Source organism: Pelecanus crispus, chromosome 4 (assembly GCF_030463565.1).
Source record: "Pelecanus crispus isolate bPelCri1 chromosome 4, bPelCri1.pri, whole genome shotgun sequence".
NCBI classification, from domain to species: Eukaryota; Metazoa; Chordata; class Aves; order Pelecaniformes; family Pelecanidae; genus Pelecanus; species Pelecanus crispus.
Genome location: NC_134646.1, coordinates 55,290,862 through 55,309,289, shown reverse-complemented (window position 1 = coordinate 55,309,289; position 18,428 = coordinate 55,290,862). Strand labels below are relative to the sequence as shown.

The window sequence follows — 18,428 nt, the reverse complement described above, 5'->3', positions numbered from 1 at the left end:
TCCCATGTATCTTAGGGGAGACTCTTCTGTATGAGCTGGGCTCTAGCAGTAGTACGTTTCCCTCTGTCCCTCAGTTATTTAGTTATTTAACTGTTGTTTAGCTCTTGCATAACTCTTCTTCAAGTCTTATACTTTTCTTCCTTTAGTCTGATGTGTTTTGAATCAAGCCCATACAAATTTTGCAGCCAAAAGGTTCTTAGAGCTTATGTATTTAGGGGTATTTTTTTGTGACAGTGCAGGGCTGGAGGAAGGAGCTGATGCTCTCAGGATGAGCCAGGAGTGCCCATGGGGGACTTGACCTATAACAAACCTGCAGGAGCCAAAACCCCAAAAAATTGGCTGATTGTCTTAAAACTGAAATTCTACTCAAGAATGATGTCTTCAGTGCTGGAATAGGTGCTGCTATTATGCTACTCTCCCTTCCTGCTATTTGCAAACATCCATGATTTCTAGCTCAGCTGCGTTTTCTTCCCAGTTGACAGAAGCCTTGGCTGTGAAGTATGGGAATAAAACTTGGGATCTGCTGCAGTCAAATTTTGTTTTGCTGTTGAAATTTTCACCTCTGTAAAATCATTCCAGAAAAATGTTTTTATTTATGATGTTTTATTTATTTGCTATTTCTATGACACGCACTTCAGAAATTTAAGAACCCTCCTTTGTTTTTCTGTGTGTATCCATCTCGTTCCCAAGAAACGGTGTGGCTGCATACTTGTTTGAGATGGAGGCGTGAGGGAAGTGCTGGCTCCCAGTGCCGGTCCTGGTTTAACAGATGGGAGATATGGCTTTCCATGTGCATCTGTGGAGCTATGTAAGTAAAACTGTTTCCTATAGAGGTCTGCAGGGCAACTGCATTCTTCTGCCGAGATGCTGAAATAGAAACGCTTGCTGGCTGTTTTCCTGTGAGGCTGGTGCTCTGTCCTCCTACAGCGCAGCTTTCTAATAGCTGACTTCCAGTGAGCTTCTGAAATGCCGAGGAGCTGAAAACCCATCACATGCCTCTCACTGTAGGGAATATTGGCTGCTGGACAGAATTACCGATCCTTAATTACTGTGTCTGTACAGACTATGATCTGCCTGGAGCCATAATCAGATATAAAAAGGCTCTGAAATAAATCTATAGACCAAGTTCTATATTTGTGTGAAGCCCTGACAATTGGGAAGGCATGCCAGCACAAGTTATTAATGCCACCATATTTTTATCGTGTGAATATGACTGTGTAGTTAGTGATGGTCAGGGTTTCTGGACATGGCATTGCAGCCACACAAACAAGAAGTTATTTCAGCCAGCTGGTTGCATTTGAGAGTGAATTTCATACTTGCAATTCTGTGGTGAAAGGAACTCACTATACTTGAGGAGAAGGAGAAAGAAGCAGCTTTTCTCAGATTTTTTTGGAACAACTGCACTGATTTGGAGACTAATTCCCTGAGGAAGCTGTGTCTTGGCTATAAATACCCTCTGAGCTAGCTCAGCGGGTTTATCTGGACTGGGATTAATTTATAGGTGTTGCATTTGACTCTCATAGGGGGCATATTTCTTATTCTCTGTGGAGCAGTGATGAGGAAAAATGACCAAGGGAGAGTCTGAGATATCTTTTAATGAACAGCTTCCTCCATTGCTATTCTGTACGCCTCGGTGGGCCTCCCAGCTGTCCCAGAGCTAACAGCCAGAGGACAGTTGGCCTCTTGAGGCAAAGCGTTTGTCTGCAGGGAGAGCAGAAGATGAAATAATAGCTATGTTCCTTTGTCATTGTATATGGCTGGTTTTAAATAATAACTCTTTTTAGAAGTTAAGTCTAAGTAAAGCTGACGATGATTGCCACCTCCTCTGCCATTGCACAGTGGGAGGAGGGACCTGGTAGTGGTAGATCTGCTTTTAGCTGGAGCCAGGCATCTGCCCAACTTGCAGGTATGTTTCCTACATCAGAAGAGAGCAGGGAAGTGGGGCAAAATGTGGAAATGGGGTGTGTAGATATCAGTCCGATAAAAAAAAGTCAGAAATATTGCTGTGAGTGAGGCTCTGGCAGGAAAAAAGATAAATTTAATGTAAGGTTGGCTCTTGCAGAGTATTTCCACGGAGGAGAAATACTGCTGGCACTGAATGTCCTCTCCCATGTTTTTCCCCTCATTTTAAAGGCAACAGGATTGAATCCTAAGATGCTGCAGTATTAGAACATGCACAGAAGAGTGTTGAACTTAGCTGTTGAAAAAGCCTGATGAGGGGACAAGTATTGTCACTGTTCTTCTGAGGACACTGCATGACCTTGAGGAAATTGATAGGTGACTACCAAAAGCACAGGTTGAGCCAATTTGGAAAGAGGTGCCACAGGAGACATTATCTCCACCCATGGAGCAGTAGGCCTAGTCTTATTCATGTTTGCCAAGAAAGAAAGTGGGTACTTTTCCCCCCACCATAGCAATATCATAGGAAACGTGACAGCCAGAAAGATGACTTAAAGCAAAATTCATTTTTACTAGGCCCAGAAATACCACGTTGAACAGTGGCTGACTCCTCAGTGGGTAAGTGTTCATGTGTGATTCTCAGACACTGGGACGTGTGGTATCAGCAGAGAGCAGCTACAGAGGGAGGCTGCGCTGTCGTAGTTTGATCTCCCTCCTGCTTAGAAGTGACTGGGTGCAATGCTTGCCACCAGCAGCAAGACACTGCGAGGCAGCTGCCTTCTTTGAAGACACCAGACTCAGACACAAGTTACAATGTCTGCTTTTCCAGCCTGACAGAAGGGTATGCTCGGCTGGTTCATTGCCAGAGTGTGTCTCCATTCATCAGGAGCAGCTGAGTCATGCCATAGGGCACACCAGAAGCTAAAAGTTTCTTGCTCATGGACAAAAATGGTCAAGTATCTTAGAACAGACAAATACCTTTTGATGATCCTGAACTTGTGGGTGCCTTGTTTAGTAACTTAATCTCCATATTTGAAAATAACTAGCAAGGCTATTTATCATTTCTGATCAAGTTCTGATCAAGTTCTCCTCTTGTCCCAGCCAAGGAAACTTCTGGACAATCCCTTCTCTTGCATAAACTCATGCATTTTAGGGGAAAGGCTGGTTGTTCAGAGCTCAAGCTATCCAAGAGGGTGATGACAGGCCCCTTACCTCCAAGTGCTGCTAAACATGATGCAATCTATAAGCAAAATAGGCCACCGAGCCTGAGCTGTGCGTACATCTGTGAAAAGTTTTGCATCAGATCAGAGTGGGCAAAGGGAGAAAGAAATGAGATACCAAAGACTGAGCTTGACCTGGCTGCAGTGCTGGCTCTGGTGGGATGGAGCAACCATCGCAACCAGACAGAACACACAAGCAGTGGAGAACTGCTCAAAAAAGAGAGCTTGCAGGCTTTAACAGGAGGTTTGCAGAAGAGAAAGTGGGAATACACAAAACAGGAGGGCTGCAACAGCAGTGGATGATTTCGGAAGCTATTGCTGCTCAGCCTTGGCTGCCTGCTGCAATGTTTTACAGAGAGCAACCAGAACATCTTATCTGTGACTGGGAAGCATTTGAGGGATTATTGGTTCTTTTGTGAAATTAAGTGTGCATCTTTAAATCACATACAGTATGCTTGATTAATAATCAATGTAAAGAAAGAAAACAATATTTTTAGAGTGGTGAGACCCAGGGAGCAGGATCCTTGGAAACATGTCCTTACAAAGGGTGTCTTGTAGGCTATTCTCTGTTTCATGGCTAGAAACAACTGCAAACTATATGTATATTTTTTTATCCCAGTTTTTGACCCCCGGAGCATGATAATGGGTATAAAACATTAATCTGATTTGTTTAAAAATATTAATCCAATTTTTTGTTTAATGGTATGAATGTGGGCACAACTGATAAAAACTTGCAGCATCTTATCTCTCTAAGGAGATAGCTAAATACGATGCCATTCATCACGGTGATAGGTAGTTCCTCAGGCGCAAATATGCCCATATCGCAGTCTGTGCATGATGACGACCAGATCCAGCTCTGTTTTCTGTCTGCTCTGTGTGGCGCTATCGACAAAGAGCTACAAGCAAGGGCAACACAACACTCTTGACAAATCCTTCACAAATGTTTGGGTTGCTCTCCTATGCACTCCTCTACCAAATTTTAAACAAAAGTCTAGAAATCCGTGTTAGCCACAGAGCGCAAGCATAGACTGCAAATAAGAGTTTGCTCTTACAATCAGTCCAGCATTTTGTTTGAAATTGGATTTCTTGTCTCTCAGTCAGGCTAAAGCTGATGGGTGGGCAAAAGTGGCCCCAAGGTTTGCAGTGTTGAGAAGAGTCCTGGAGAGCAGAGGGCACCTGCAGCAGCCCAAGGGGTGTGCGGGTGATGTGGTGCTTGTGCTGGGTCATGGCCCTACAGCAATGCCACGTCTTTGTCAGCCAGTGCTGACTTCAGATTCAGTAACTGCTTTAAGATAAATTTCCATTTGTGGTTTCAGCAAGCTGGGACTACTATGAATGGACGTTACCAGAGAAATCTGGAAATACTTCAAAAATCATCCTCATAATCTTTTAAATTATGGTATTTTCTTATTTTCCTGTTTATCTAAGCATTCTTTAAACCAGGTTTATCAGCTCTGATACGTCAAAACTTGTTCCTGTGATTAGCACGTGACATTGAGGTTGTTTTTTGAATATTCTAGTTGCATCTCTAGTTTCAAAATCCTTTATACTCTAGCTCCCCATCACAAAATGGGGTTAACAGCACATCTCTTGTCTATCAAAAGTAATTTGATTTAGAAATCCTTTGGAGTTGTGTATAGGCAAGAAGCAGCTCAAAGGAAAATTTTTCTCAGCTTGGCCTCTTGGTGTTTTTGTTTCAGCTTCTTGCAAAACTCGCACTTTCAGTGTATGATTATTGAAGCACAAAAATTGTTGGTTTTTTTTTTTTTTCCTTGACGTTCTGGGGAAGTCTAACTAGGGAAACCAAGGCACGAGGTCCACGTGGGAAACCAGACTGAGGGACAGGCTTAAGCCATTCAAAGAGCCTGGGCTGAGTTCCCATTTATGTCAAGGGTTTGTGGGTTATTCATTCATCTCTGAGGCAGGGGCAAAAACTGGCGGGGGGGTGGGAATGGAGCGGGTGGGGAACCAGGACCTGCACAACCTGGGAAATACTCTTGCCCCAGTTGCCACTTCTGGGACCAGTTCGGGTAAGAATTAGGCAGAAGACAAGAGCGGAGCAGAGTGAGCTTGTTTGCTTAGACACACAATGTTTGCCTGTATTTCCCTCTATCTTTTCTAAGGGCCATGACGGCATTTCCTTCCTAGTTCATTTGTGTGGCTGCCTGAAAGGGATATGTCTAAATAGGGGTCAGAGCAACTGCAGGGCAGTTTGCTTGTTTGTTAAACAATATGGGAAGAAAACAGAGGCCGTGAAGAATACTTCCCTCCCCTCTGTGCCCCGGGGAACATTCTTTATAAAATTTGGCAGCAGCGCTTTCATCAGAAACCAGCAAACCACTGCACAGAACGGCTGGCCCTGGAAACTGTTTTAGCAATTTAACAAGAGAGGAAGAGGAGGCACAGGAAAGAAGCTTTAAAAAAAAAAAAAAAAAGTTCTGTGAAACCTCATAGAAAATCTCTAAACCAGTAAGATAGAATGTTTAAACAGTGCAAGATATGTAGCAGTTTTCAAGAAATTAAAAAAGAAAAACATGTTGGGCTTGCCTTTCTGCATGGCGCATTATAAACAGGAATACAGTAAGTTATAATGTCATGTCCCAGATTGTGCTGCTGATCAATTTAAACGAATGTTCTCTCTCTGACAGTGACCATTTCAATGCCATTCAGAAAACAGCACAAGAAACTTTCTGCAGGCTCTTGTGAAAAGTACGTTCAGAGGTAAGCCCAAGTGGCTAGTGCAGAAATTGAAGCATGAGAAAAATATCAGGAACCTACATAAATATATTTGTGTCCAACCTCTGCAAAAACCCCACGTCTGAAGACCAGTAGTGAATCACAAATGTTAATGATATACTGAAAATAATTACTCTGTAACAGAGCTGATGGTGCCAGAAAGCAGCTTGGTTTGCCACCTTTCCTCAGACAACTTGGTGCAATTTTGAATCGGTGCTTCTGGGCTCAGTTTCTAGCAGCAAGCCAGGGATATGGTTCTATCTAAGCCTAAACCTTTAGACATTTAAAACCAAGGTCTGCCAGTTGCTTAGGGTTTTTTTTATCAAATACATGCCTAACAGTCTGTTAGCCATGACTGGCCTGCTAAAACCACTGTACGCTGCAGCGGCAGGGCCTCTGAACTCCATCACCGCTCTCGACAGGTCATTCATTCTCTCAGCCATCTTGCCTTAGCCAGTAGGATGCTCGGGGCATAAGCCTTTCCTCCTTCCCCAGTCCAATAAGTCTGCTGAATTGAACCTAGTTCGATAACTATTCTGCCTGATCTTGTTTGCAACTAACGCCACAAGGCAAGTGCTTTACCTAGAAGGTTATGTGCTATTTTTATACACAAGCGTTTATTCTTGTCATAGGCTGGAAAGGGGAAGAAAGCAAATATGGCTGGGTTTTTGGGTTTTTGGGGGTTTTTTTTTTTTTAGACAATAGTTCAGGCATTAGCTAGAAAAATCTCTGCTTTTCTACTTGCTCAAGGTCATTCTTAAAAGGCCTCCAAACAATTTAATGTGTTTTCAGGGACCTCCAAAGCCAAATCAGGGAGCTTGCAGACCAAGCACTGTGTAGTGTTAGTGATGCTAGGTGCACTGTTACAGTCCTGGAATTCACAAGTGGTTATGACCCCTTCTAAATGTGGTTTGTTTCCACTTTAATTCAATACTTGCCCTGCGTTATTAGGAATATGTGTTTCTATGCTGCAGGTACCATTTGATCTGATGAGGAGTGTGGCACAGAGATGGGATGCCCTTGGGGGAAGAGAATTACTGCTAGTTCTCAGCTCTGATTTTTGTCTGCTTCTCGCCTCACTGGGAGGTGGACACCTCCCTGTTGCTCAGGATTTACAGGAGGCAGCACCAGAATTTTGCAGTTTCGGTATTCCGTATGTGCTTCTCCCAGGCTTTAGATAACGGAGTCTAGTGTGTAGAGGGTGGGCAGGTGCTGATTTCCAGACACATTACCTTAATGGACCTCCTTTTCTTTTTCAAAAGGTCTAGCAAGGCATTCAAAACTGCTTTTCCATATATATCACACAAAAATTTTCATTTTTATCTGCTGGTGAACAAAATTGTTCATGGGTAGTAAAGTTTTACCATTTTCTTGCTTTTACTTGAGTAATGATTTTAAGTAGTTCTAGATTTGTAGGCATGTCACTGAGGTGGGATATTCAAAATCAATTTGGATTTTTTCTTTTTGTTTTAGTATTACTGAATGCTTTATTACTTCTTGTATGCTTAAGCCCTAGCTGATAAATTAATTAGGTGACAAAGGCTTCAACAAGAATTTTTATCCTGTGGGCAGCAGTAGTAAGGACTGTACATTTTAGAAATGTTAAGGGCAAAGATTGCAAAATTCCCTAAACACTTTTTATGTTCCAACAAAAAAAAAAAAAAAAAAAGCATTCCTATAGTTCAGTGAAAAACCCCATGTGTGCTCTTGAGAGATTCTGTTGTGCTGCTGTGGTGCTGGCAGGTATTTAGAGAAATGAAAAGAGTACAGACTGCTGGAGACTAAGTGATTGAGTTAAAACAAATATTTTGGTATCTTTGCATTCCTTTTCAAATGTTTAAATGGCCTACTTCAAATATGCTCTATTGTACAACTTTCCCCAATGGTAGGGGTAAAAGAGTGGCCTATAGGAACTTTGCTAACCATACTGTCCATGTTTCTATAAACTTGAATTATAGCCTAGCTGAAGATTACATGTTTAACCAGCTCACAACAATGCCCTGACCTACATTTACTTTCTTTCAGCTGTTTTTGAAACAAAGGAGAATTCTTACCAGATGACCTGTTTGTTTTGAGTAAGTATTTCAGACTGCTATGTCACTAGACATGTTGGAAGTGTTTGGCCAACTGGGGCCTATTCTTCCTTTTAGAAGAACCCTTCCTTTATTACCCACACCCTGCACACCATCTTAGTCCAGGCTGTGTTATGAATGTGATCTACTTCTGCTACTAGCTGGCTTATTTTAAAAAACGTCAGTTCTCTAAAATGACAGTCAAGTGATTTAATTGAGGCCACCCTTTCCTGAAATCCCCATTTCATTTGCTAACAGTCTTCCAACTTCTCTAATAAATGAAGCACAAGCCCCCTCAAACCAGAGCCATCTCAGCTATCCTGTCCTGTCTTTATGCTTAAAAGAGGCGTCTCTCATCATATCATGGAAAATGCTACTTAATTTTGCTCCCTGGAACACATACATAACTGCACTTGCTCTTTTAACACTCTTCCTTGTGAATATTTGATTTTTGGAATAGTAATACTCTTTTATTCACTGAGAATTCTGTTCTTAAGGGCCTTTTCCATTTTTAGTGTTATGAAATATTAAGAAATGTCTGCATGGGTCAGGAGCAACTGTGATGTTCAGACCCACCACATCACCCTTTTATTACTTGAGCTAATTAAGTGACTAGTAGAAGATTGGTACCTGGAGAAGCATACACGACATACTTGGTGCAGGGCTTTTTCTTCTCCTTCTAGTAATAAAAAAAAATTGAGCCTATGAAATAACGGCTTTGATTCCTGCTGTGATAGGGAAATCATGCTTATCAGTTACAGATCTTTCTGGGTTTTGAGTAATTGAGTTACTTAATTTTAACTTTATTTTTGACACCATATTGTTTCATACTCGACGAGGCAGTTCCACCTGGCACTTCCAGGTGAAAACTGGTGGCCTGTAAGTCCTGTACTCATGTCAAATAATGAAGAGAGGACCTTTTTTAGGTCTTCAGAATGATTTATGGAAGCCAGTGCAGGAATGATTCCAGGGTTTTAGGCTGTGCAGTTTCAAATGGCTTATGCTCTTGCTGCTTCTCAGGGAGAGATTGTCCCACAGCCTCAAAGACCTCTTGCTGTGTGGAAAATGCCTTTTCCTTTCGTTCTGCCTCAAATTTTCCATTAACGAATTTTTATCCCAACTTGTACGCCCACTCAGCTAGTTTGAACTCTTCTTCTGTGTTTTTATGACCTTCCAGTGCTAGTAGACATTTACTACATCCCTCTTGTCTAGTGGCCAGATTATGTGTATTGACTCTTTCTGTATAAACGTACCCCTTCAGTGCCTTAATCTCTTTTGATGGGATTTTTTCTTCTTTGAATTCTTTCCCAGCCTTCACTGCTCTTTACTGTCCCTGGCCTCAGCTAGGAAGTTCATTTGTTGCAAGCATTCTGGATGCCTCAGGCAATACAGGAAAATATAGTAAGATGGTGCAGAGGGGAGGGGAAAGGGAGCAAGCCGTGCCTGGGATAGTGCTCAAGGCAAAAGAAACATGGATACAAAAGAACCATGGATGCAAAAGTTGCCTATTAGCATCAGTTATAAGAACAGTACTTCACCTTCACCTCCAGTGCTATGCTAGTCATCTTTTTAGATATTGATACCTCTTTTTCTAAGAGAAATGATATAGCTCTGGGCTGACAGATGAGAAACAGTTGAAAGCAATTTTTTTAGAAATGTTTAATATTTCCTTGTATAATGGATGCAGTCAATGGCGGTACTGACAAGTTATGGTATAACATAGTGAAAGGAATTAGCATTTTGTCTTTTCAGATTTAATGTATTGCTCTATTAAAACCGTATCTTTATTTCATTCCTTACGATTGTAGGACACTGCCTCCAGCAGTTAGCAGAAGGTCTGTGTATAACATTTAATTTTCATATGTCTTAAGTATAAATATCTACCTTTTATTATGTAGCTTGAGTCATGGATACAGTTTTCATATCAGCTTTCTCCTGGTACAGACTATTGTGGATATATATTAGGTCCTGCTCTTTCCAAGGTCTTGTACCAGACTGCAGAGGTACTGTTTTGCATCGTTTCGAAGTCTCCCTTTCCCAGACTGTCTGTGTGTGTTATTGACCTTGCCTTCTGACCTTTAAGATGAAGGCCACTGGTTATTTACAGCTTCATAAATACCTAATTGTGGAGTGCATTACTCGAGGAATGACAGTAAACCATGAATTTTTCCATTTGCATTTGTTAGAAAGCAGTACTGAAATTCAGCATTACTGACGCACGCAGCAGGCTAGACCCGTGCTACACTGGGGACGTCATGTACGCAGTTAGCCATACCAGCACCCTGCCAGAATCACACAGGGGCTCAGCCTGTGCTCCTCTGCAGCAACCACTGCTTAAAGCAAGAGAGTGTTCGAGCAAGAGGCAGCACAGCTGTGAGTGACACCTGACAAGAAACAGAGACATGGAAACTTGAATTCTATTGTCCAACTACAACACTGGCACCTGCAAATGAAGATGCCAAGAAAAGAAATTCAGGAGATTGAAGCTATTTAGAAGAGTCAAAATTAAGTCATGTTTTAGAAATATTTAGGAAAATGCTGATGTGAAAGTCACCTAAATGCACTTTAAACAAAATGCAGAGTAAATCCTTGAACTGAGGAGTCTGTTGTGCATTAGTGTGCTTAAAAATATGAACAAAACCATCATTACAGAGAAAAATAAATTGCCTCTAACTCTGCTTGTTCCAAGGGCCCAGAACTGTGAACAAATGCGTTTTAGTATTGACTTGGAAAGAAAAGATCCTAGAAGAGCCAAACAAATTACAGGCCCTTATCAGAAAGGTTCTCTAAAAGACTCTTTGGTGTGTGAGAACTAGTACCACAACAGAAGAGGTTTGCTGTTGCCAGACTGTGAAGCAGCATCCCTCACTGCTCGCTTGGGAACATAGTGGGAATCGATAGGGATTGGGACCTCGGGATGCTCAGGCAGAGAAAGAATACGATGATGTTACTAACTGAAAGGCAGCAGGCCTCCTTCCAGCTATTCTGTCAGACAAGCCTCACAAATCAAAATCCTCTTTCAGGTGCCCAAATTGTATTGCTGTTGGCTAAGACTTTAAAAACTTTTAAAAGTTGCTTGAATTAACAGCTGTCTTTGGCTTCGTTTTTCACCTTAAGTCAGTTGTTTGTATATCCTCCTGGCCTTCTCTTTGGCTTCATTTCACTGCTGTGTGTGCTTTAACTTTCTCCAATTACTTTCACACTTGCATTTTTTTTAAAGTGTACCTATGACTCCACAACTTGTCATGCCCTCGTTCTCCCCATAGAAAATAGGAAAGCGGTGAATTATTTTTCAGCATTGCATACAGCTGCCTATCAAGTAGGAGTTTACTTTGCTCCCTGTTAAATTCAAGAGTACCTTTCCACAAGACAGCAGCAAAACAGAGGTTTGTTCTTTTAAATGTATGAAGCTATTGACTGGGGAGTATTTCTGTCCAGCAGTCTGCCATCATGAAAGCTTGTCTTCCAAAAATGTTGAGATTGCTTTGGTGCCTGCCTTTAACAATTCTAAAGATACTGACCTGGGATAGGGCAGGGGTGGCTACGTAGTTGGTAGCAGTATGTAACAAACCAGTGGTAAGAAAAATGCCTCCCTCTCTGGGCATGAGAGTGGAAGGAAAAATGCAGAATAAAACAAAAAACATTATGCTTCTCCAATTTTAAACATTTAATAGTGCACTTACTGAGTATATTCTGTACAGACATCTATACCAAGTTAAACATTTTCCTTTCTCTCACGTAGATCATAGTCATGTAAAGCACATTTACAATAGAAAACATACTTGAGGTACAAAAACCCAAAAAGAATATCTGAGGTATAAATACAGGTATATTTTAAATAATCTTTATCATGCTTTATCTATGTTTGACAGTACGCTGTGGGCAAGTATACATGTTTACAATAGAATGGTATGTACAACATACAATTTTACAAATTCAAAAGTGTTTGATGTAGAAGAATATACAAGGTTTTCCTACTCATGAGGAACACTGTAACTGGAAGTACTACATTATTTGCCATAATAAAAAAATCTTCATCAAAAAGCTTAAAATAATACTGACAATGGTAACAAAGTCTCAGTCAAAATTCCATCTTGCAACTCATTCATACCCTAGCCACAAAATACATTTGTCACTTAATACTGCACCTCGAAAGCAAACCTTTACCTTTACAGTAAAACCTACAGAAAGACACCTTTCCAGAGGACCTCGAGACTTCCTACAGTTCATACAAGTTGAGTCTCAAGGAGGGGGGAACATCCCAAAGGGTTTAAAACCCAACAAAACCCTACCCTCCTCTCTGCCCCCAAATATAACCCTCCAAATTGCTCACATCCAGGTTCTGTTCATGTTAATGTGCAGCTTTTAGGAAAAAGGCAAAGGAGGGAGAGAAAGGCAGAGAGCTCATGCCACCTCACCCCACCTGCTGCTGCAGGAGTCCTACCACTTCCCAGCACCGCAATTCCAGTGTTAACTTTTTCCTCTTGAGCCGTTAGAATACAGTAAAATATATAAAAGCTCATTAAAACACTTATAGTTAATGCAGGTAGGAGTAAAAGCAACAAACATTTTTTTTGGCAAATTAACAATTGACATTACTGGCTCTCTTCACTGTTGCATAGACATTTCATTTCTAAGCTGCTACATTGCTCAAAAGTATATTTACTTAAAATTGCTATAGAATTGCTAATCACTCCTAAAAGATCATCTGGATAAGGAGTGGACAGTAATTGGAGCAAGCCTCTTGTAACATCTGCTTAGGGTTTTTAACAAGATTAGAGCTGAGGAAAATGCAGAACTGGCACATAGGAAGGATGGCTTCTCCTGGTCCACAGGGGAGTCCCATTCTAGGTTGAACTGTATCCAGCATACTAAAATCCATTCTGGTTGCCTATCAGTGTACCAGACACATTTCAAGTTCAACTTCTGCTATCCTTTCAACCATTAACACACTCATTCACACTTTAATCTCTGTGCAAACCTTTCTCTGCTTATCTCAGTGAGAACACTTTGAAGAGTACCAACTATTCCAGTGGATACACCAGTCCCTCAACGCACTACAAATAAAATGACATGGGTATGTACATAAAGCTAAGTATTTCACATGGGAATGATGAGCCTTCACCATATTTCATAATATATTTTGCATTTAAAGAATTTTGCTTCTCAGAAGCAAATCAAACCATCTAATAGTACAATACATTTTTTTTTTTTTTTTTTTTGTTTTTGCACAGTCCTCCTACGTATTCCAGTCAAGGCCTACACTATAGACCTCACACAGACAGGAAGCAGCTTTAAAGTGTATGGTATGGCCACAGTCCTATAGTAATGCTCACAGTCGAGTTCTCATGCTGTCATCCCTTCACGACATGACTTGCAGATGGTACACTAGTCAGGTCTGCAGTGGACGAGCCTCAGTTTTGGGTAATGTCTACGTTGCTGAGGTGTGGAGCACATGGCTGTTCCTCTTCAGTAGTCACCTGGATTTTACTTCCTTGCTCTCAAGACTCTGATGACTGAAAGAGTCTCGTATCTTAACGACTTCAGATGCACACAAGTGTCCAAAAGACTTGGTGTACCAGTCTGGCATGTGGCCCCTGATGCATGGAGAAAAAGCAATGATGAAGTAGGTACCAGTAACTTTGCATGCATTTTCTTAGTCAGAATCAAATACTTATCAAGCTGGTTAAATGCCCAAGTAGGAAATCTCCTTATTACTGCTAACTGCTCAGCTCAGCCTTACTATTGTATAGACTTGCTCAAAAACGTATTTGCTGCAGTGAGGAAAAGTTACGAGAATTTTTGTGAGAACCTGGTCCTCTTTACTAACTTAGTATTAAAAGGAACATGACCTTGCATCCAAATACATTTGTCAGAGGAAGGTGTGGGATTCTATACCAATAGCTATGGTGGTGTACATACTGCAGGCTTCTAATGCAACAAACCACACCTGCTGTTAGATGTCCACTGAAGCCAATTTTCTGTGACATCTGAGAGACCTGTATGCATGCCTTTGAGAAGTACATACTACTGGCCAAGCTAAAGCCTGTTGAACCATCTACATTTTTCACTGACTACATGGAAACGATAGAAGAAAAATTACCACCACAAAAGGGTGAAGTGGAAATTCATACCTTAAATCAATTCTGCACATGTAGGTAAGTTTAGATTTTCCTGACCCGCAGGGCTCAATCAGATACCTAGACAGGAGCACATTGACTCGAACACCTGCCACTGGAGCACGGTCATGGTCCACTGAGGTTGCTAGAAGCACACAAGCTCCTTTGGGGAAGTTTGTCCTCCATGTTCTAAGAAAAAAGAAGAAAAAAAAAAGTCTTCTCTTTGACAAACAGTAATTCAGACATCTAGTAAGACTTCAAATTATGCACAAATAGATATTTACCTATATAACTTACATTATACAGAAATCATAGGCAAGGTTGCCATACATGTAGGACATAAACACCATCGCATATAAAAGTCTTACCTTAAGACTACAAAGTCCCTGGCTGGGTGAGGCGCCATGCTGTTCTGGACATACTGGTATATATCTGTCTGGCTATCCAAAGGTTCGATTACTTTTGAATCTATAAGATCTTCATCCCAAAGATGCTGCTCTTTAAGTAAACGATTTAAAACGTCCTCTGGCGTAGCTGGGATTTCAATGGTAGTTTTCCATAACCGGAGTGGGGGACCTTCACATACCTGGGGAAATCAGCACGGAGTCCTCAGTTTTACTCTTTCTTACACTTTCTTTTCCTTGCTATTTTAGTGTTGGGTAAATACAGCAAATTAAATACACACACATATATGTACATATTGCACTAAGCTTGTCGTAAGCTCAGAGTAAGGTTGTTTTCCTAACAACCAAAGGCATCTGCACACTGACTTCCAAATTATTTTTAAGTTGCAGTTATCTTCTCCAGTATAGGCCACTATTAAATCATGATGCTACAGAAAAATATCCTGATTTTCCAAGTTTATTTTTTAAGTATCTTAAATCTCATTGCAACACCTCCCCCTGTGCTATCTCAGAGCTGTGCAAGATTAGAGCTGAGAAACTTCTTTCCTACTGCCTGCATAGTGACAGTGCTTGGAGGCTTCACTCAGCCTGTCGAGGCTTTGCACATGTGAGCGAAGGTGTGTAAATGCAATACAGTGAACACTCCTGGGCTGGATAAACAGAAGAACACAAATCAGTGCATGTTAGCTGACTACTGCTGAAAGACATGTTGTTTTTAGACACTGTGCAACTATGTCAAAAGATTAAGGGTTTTTTTTTCTTAAATCTATATACAAAGTAAAGGTGCGCACTGAACTTTCTGTAATGTCCTATGTCAAAAGCCTACTTCTATTAGAGAAGATGAGCTAAAAAACAGAGCTGTGGCATGAGTGACAGGGTGCATACCTTCTTGTAGGCCAGCTCTGCTTGCTCTGAGGTGGAGCAGCTGACCCAGCCTTTAAACTTCTCCTTCATCTCTTTGAGCAAGTCGTCCACGCAGTCCTGGAGGTAGCAGTGGTAGTCGGAGGGCTCGGCAGTGCTGCTGCCACCCCGGAGCTCCTCCAGGCTGAGGGGACGCAGGTCCTGCTCCGTGTACGAGTTCCGGCCCCTGCTCATTTCTTCGGGTATCTGAGGGGCAACAAGGGTGAAATCATCCTCTTGCAGCTCTCTCCCCAAATCACAGTTAGTCTAGCAGCTTGATAGCCACAGAAAGATGGGTACACGAGTTTTGTAAGTGGTGGGACACGTATGTGTCAGGTCAAGCACTCATTGTGAAGAAATGCCAAAATTAAGTTTGTGACTTTGATTTAACTCAAATTACTCTCTCGTTTATGGGGGTGTCATATTTTTTTCTGTGGAGTACCCTTCTTTGCTACACAACTCAGGTCCATTCCCACAGCACAGTTTATCCTGCAGACTGAAGCAAGGAGGGATCAGTTGTCAGCCGCAAGAGAAGAGACAGGCATGCCTTCAGTTGAGGGGTCTGAAAAGATTTGATGACAGTGAGGAAAACCAGGACTCAAGACTTGTCTGGTTCTCCATCCTGGGCCCTAGAGGGAGCATGCTTTAGTTCCTACAGACCCTTCAACCTACGGTTTCACAGCGTCACGTTCCAGGACACTTTTGTGGCCTAGTCTCGCTAACTCTTGGGAATTTAAGTATAAAACAAGCCCTGAAATTCCTGGAAACAACTCCTTGCTTTGTAATTAGAGCTGAAGTTCATAGACCCACATGGCTGCACAATAAAAGCTTGAAAACATACTTCAAATGCAGCTTGGATGTAACAAAAATGTCCCAAACCCTACAACTGCCTCATGACTTTTGAGCACCAGTGCCAATAAAACAACTCTGTTTTCTTCTGGCACCACTTCTAATTTATGTATGCACCCAGATCAGGATGCAAAGTTTTTTAAAAAGCTATCTATCATGTATTAAACTTTATTAAAATAAAGAGACATTCCTAGATTTCATTATACGACAGATCTAAGCCATGTTGGCCAATATTCTACCCATCAGTTTTGCAAATAGGTGTTTTACCTGAAAGAGCTTCTTGCATTCAGCAATCATGTGAGCTAGCCCTTGGGTTGCAGCCAGATTTTCATTTAGGTCTTTCTGATCGGGTTTTCCCAGGCTTGGTTTTCTTTGCATCACCCTTCACAGGGGAAAAGAGCACACGCGCACACACACACAGTTATTTAATGCAGAACAAGAGAGATGCTTGGTAAGAAAACAGTAGGATTCCCAAATCTGCTGGTGATTTACAGCAGTGCTGCCTGGGACCAAATCTTGCCATGGTGTTACCAACTTCTCTCGCTACTCTCTCTGAACTTTTGCGTTGGAATTCCCCTTCTTTCTTTCTTCTTATGAACTTGCTTGTATTTTAACAAATCTCTAATGAAAGATAGGATCCCATAACCAGTCTACACCTGGTGCCCTCTGAGGTGTCCAAGGTGATCACAACTGGTAGGGTCAATGCTAGACCATGCTTATTGCACATCACTGCTAGCTGTGGTACGGGACCAGCAGCAGCGAGCCCTGCTCCCCAGAGACGTACCTTGGGGAAGAATTCTCTCTTTTGAGAGTGTTTAAGTGGAAGAGGGAAGGTGCTAAGCAGACAGCCAGGTTTGTTGGTGTCATCTGGTTTTCCTTCACTGCAGCTGTGACATCACTCAGGAAATAGAGAAGAATCTGGAGGACCTCCCTGTTCTCATCGGGTAAAAGCATAATGGCAGCCTTGATAGCCTGGAGACGCTGATCCTTTGGCACATCTGCGTAATATTAGTAATTCTCTCATCAGCCCATTGATTTTCCACACACACAGCATGAATACATCCCAAAGCAAACTCCAGCTTCAAATATTTGACTCAAGTTTGAAGTGATTTCCTTCAGGACGCATACCATTCGTAGGAAACATGAAGGAATTTTTTTTTTTAACCCACTAGTTTAACTACCCTCAGCTATTTCCTGCCTCACAAGAAATTCAAGCAAGAAGAAGTTGTGCCTAGTCCAGAGTTAATTTTAGATTTAATTTCAACAGCTACATGCTCCCGCAGATGCACTAAAATGACAGAAGCCTGGAGTCAGGCAGTGAACAAGCAAACACAGTCCAGCCAATTTAGAAATTCTTTGGCTTTCAAAGAAATTCAAAACATGAATGCATTTTAGAATAGGTGAATTAATTAAATAAATTGGCTAGCAAACCTTTTCAACAATGATGTCATAAAATATCCAGAAAGTGCTTTACCAAAGACAGAGGGTTGCTTTATTGAGCAGATCATTCAAAGTCATGCGGTGGAAAAAGAAAGTCAACGCTGTGAAGCCCCGTACCATTAAACAGCTCCTTGGTTACTAAAAACAAACAGCCATTGGAAAAATTTGATGTGTGCCTTTATATAAGGCCCTCTCCTCCAAACTTGACAGGAACAAAAAATGAAATAACCCAGACCAGATCTGCATCTTATAAAGGGGTTTCCAATAAGCCATCTCTGAAGACAGCATCAGAGTCTGCATCCTGGAGCATTTATATCCTCATTAGCATCACACCACCCTCACTGCATGTCTCATAATACATGTGGTGCTAACCAGATATTTAACTGGTATTTGCTTTGGGCTTCAGCAACTTCATAAGGCTAGCAGGTGAGTTTAGAAAGCAATTTTAAGCAAAAATCCGCTGTCTTCCAGACTCTCCCCTCAATCAGCTCAAAGCACATTTAAGGCACGTGTGGACAATTCCAGTGCTCAGCCTGGTGCATAACACCAAAGCAAAGGCAAATTTTGTCCTTTGCAGGGAAACAAAATTCACAGCTGCTTTAAGGCTCTTTGCTCTACACACAGGTAATACTTCCTGACCACCTCTGGGGAATCCTCAGACCTACTGCCTGTGAAAGGAAAGGAACAAATACTTCTGCAGTGCTCTGTCAAACTTTTTCTGGCTCTAAACCCACAAACAGTTGCTGTTTAATATGCATGGAAGTGGAGAGTCTGATTAATTTTCTCCAT

General features: G+C 41.6%; 1 protein-coding gene across 4 annotated transcripts in view; it reads right to left on the bottom strand.

The window, feature by feature from the left end:
• Positions 1-13,403: 13,403 nt before the first annotated feature.
• The window catches only part of DLC1 (DLC1 Rho GTPase activating protein), a 218,749-nt gene continuing 213,724 nt past the window's right edge, over positions 13,404-18,428 (bottom strand). For 3 of the 4 annotated variants that reach the window (XM_075708673.1, XM_075708675.1, XM_075708674.1), the window contains 6 exons: positions 16,984-17,197; positions 16,467-16,581; positions 15,336-15,557; positions 14,415-14,632; positions 14,062-14,235; positions 13,404-13,524 (listed from right to left, as the gene is read on the bottom strand). In XM_075708673.1, the coding sequence (XP_075564788.1) occupies positions 13,404-13,524; positions 14,062-14,235; positions 14,415-14,632; positions 15,336-15,557; positions 16,467-16,581; positions 16,984-17,197 (1,064 nt within the window). The remainder of the gene's footprint in view (positions 13,525-14,061; positions 14,236-14,414; positions 14,633-15,335; positions 15,558-16,466; positions 16,582-16,983; positions 17,198-18,428) is intronic. The other variant, XM_075708676.1, reaches the window with a different exon arrangement.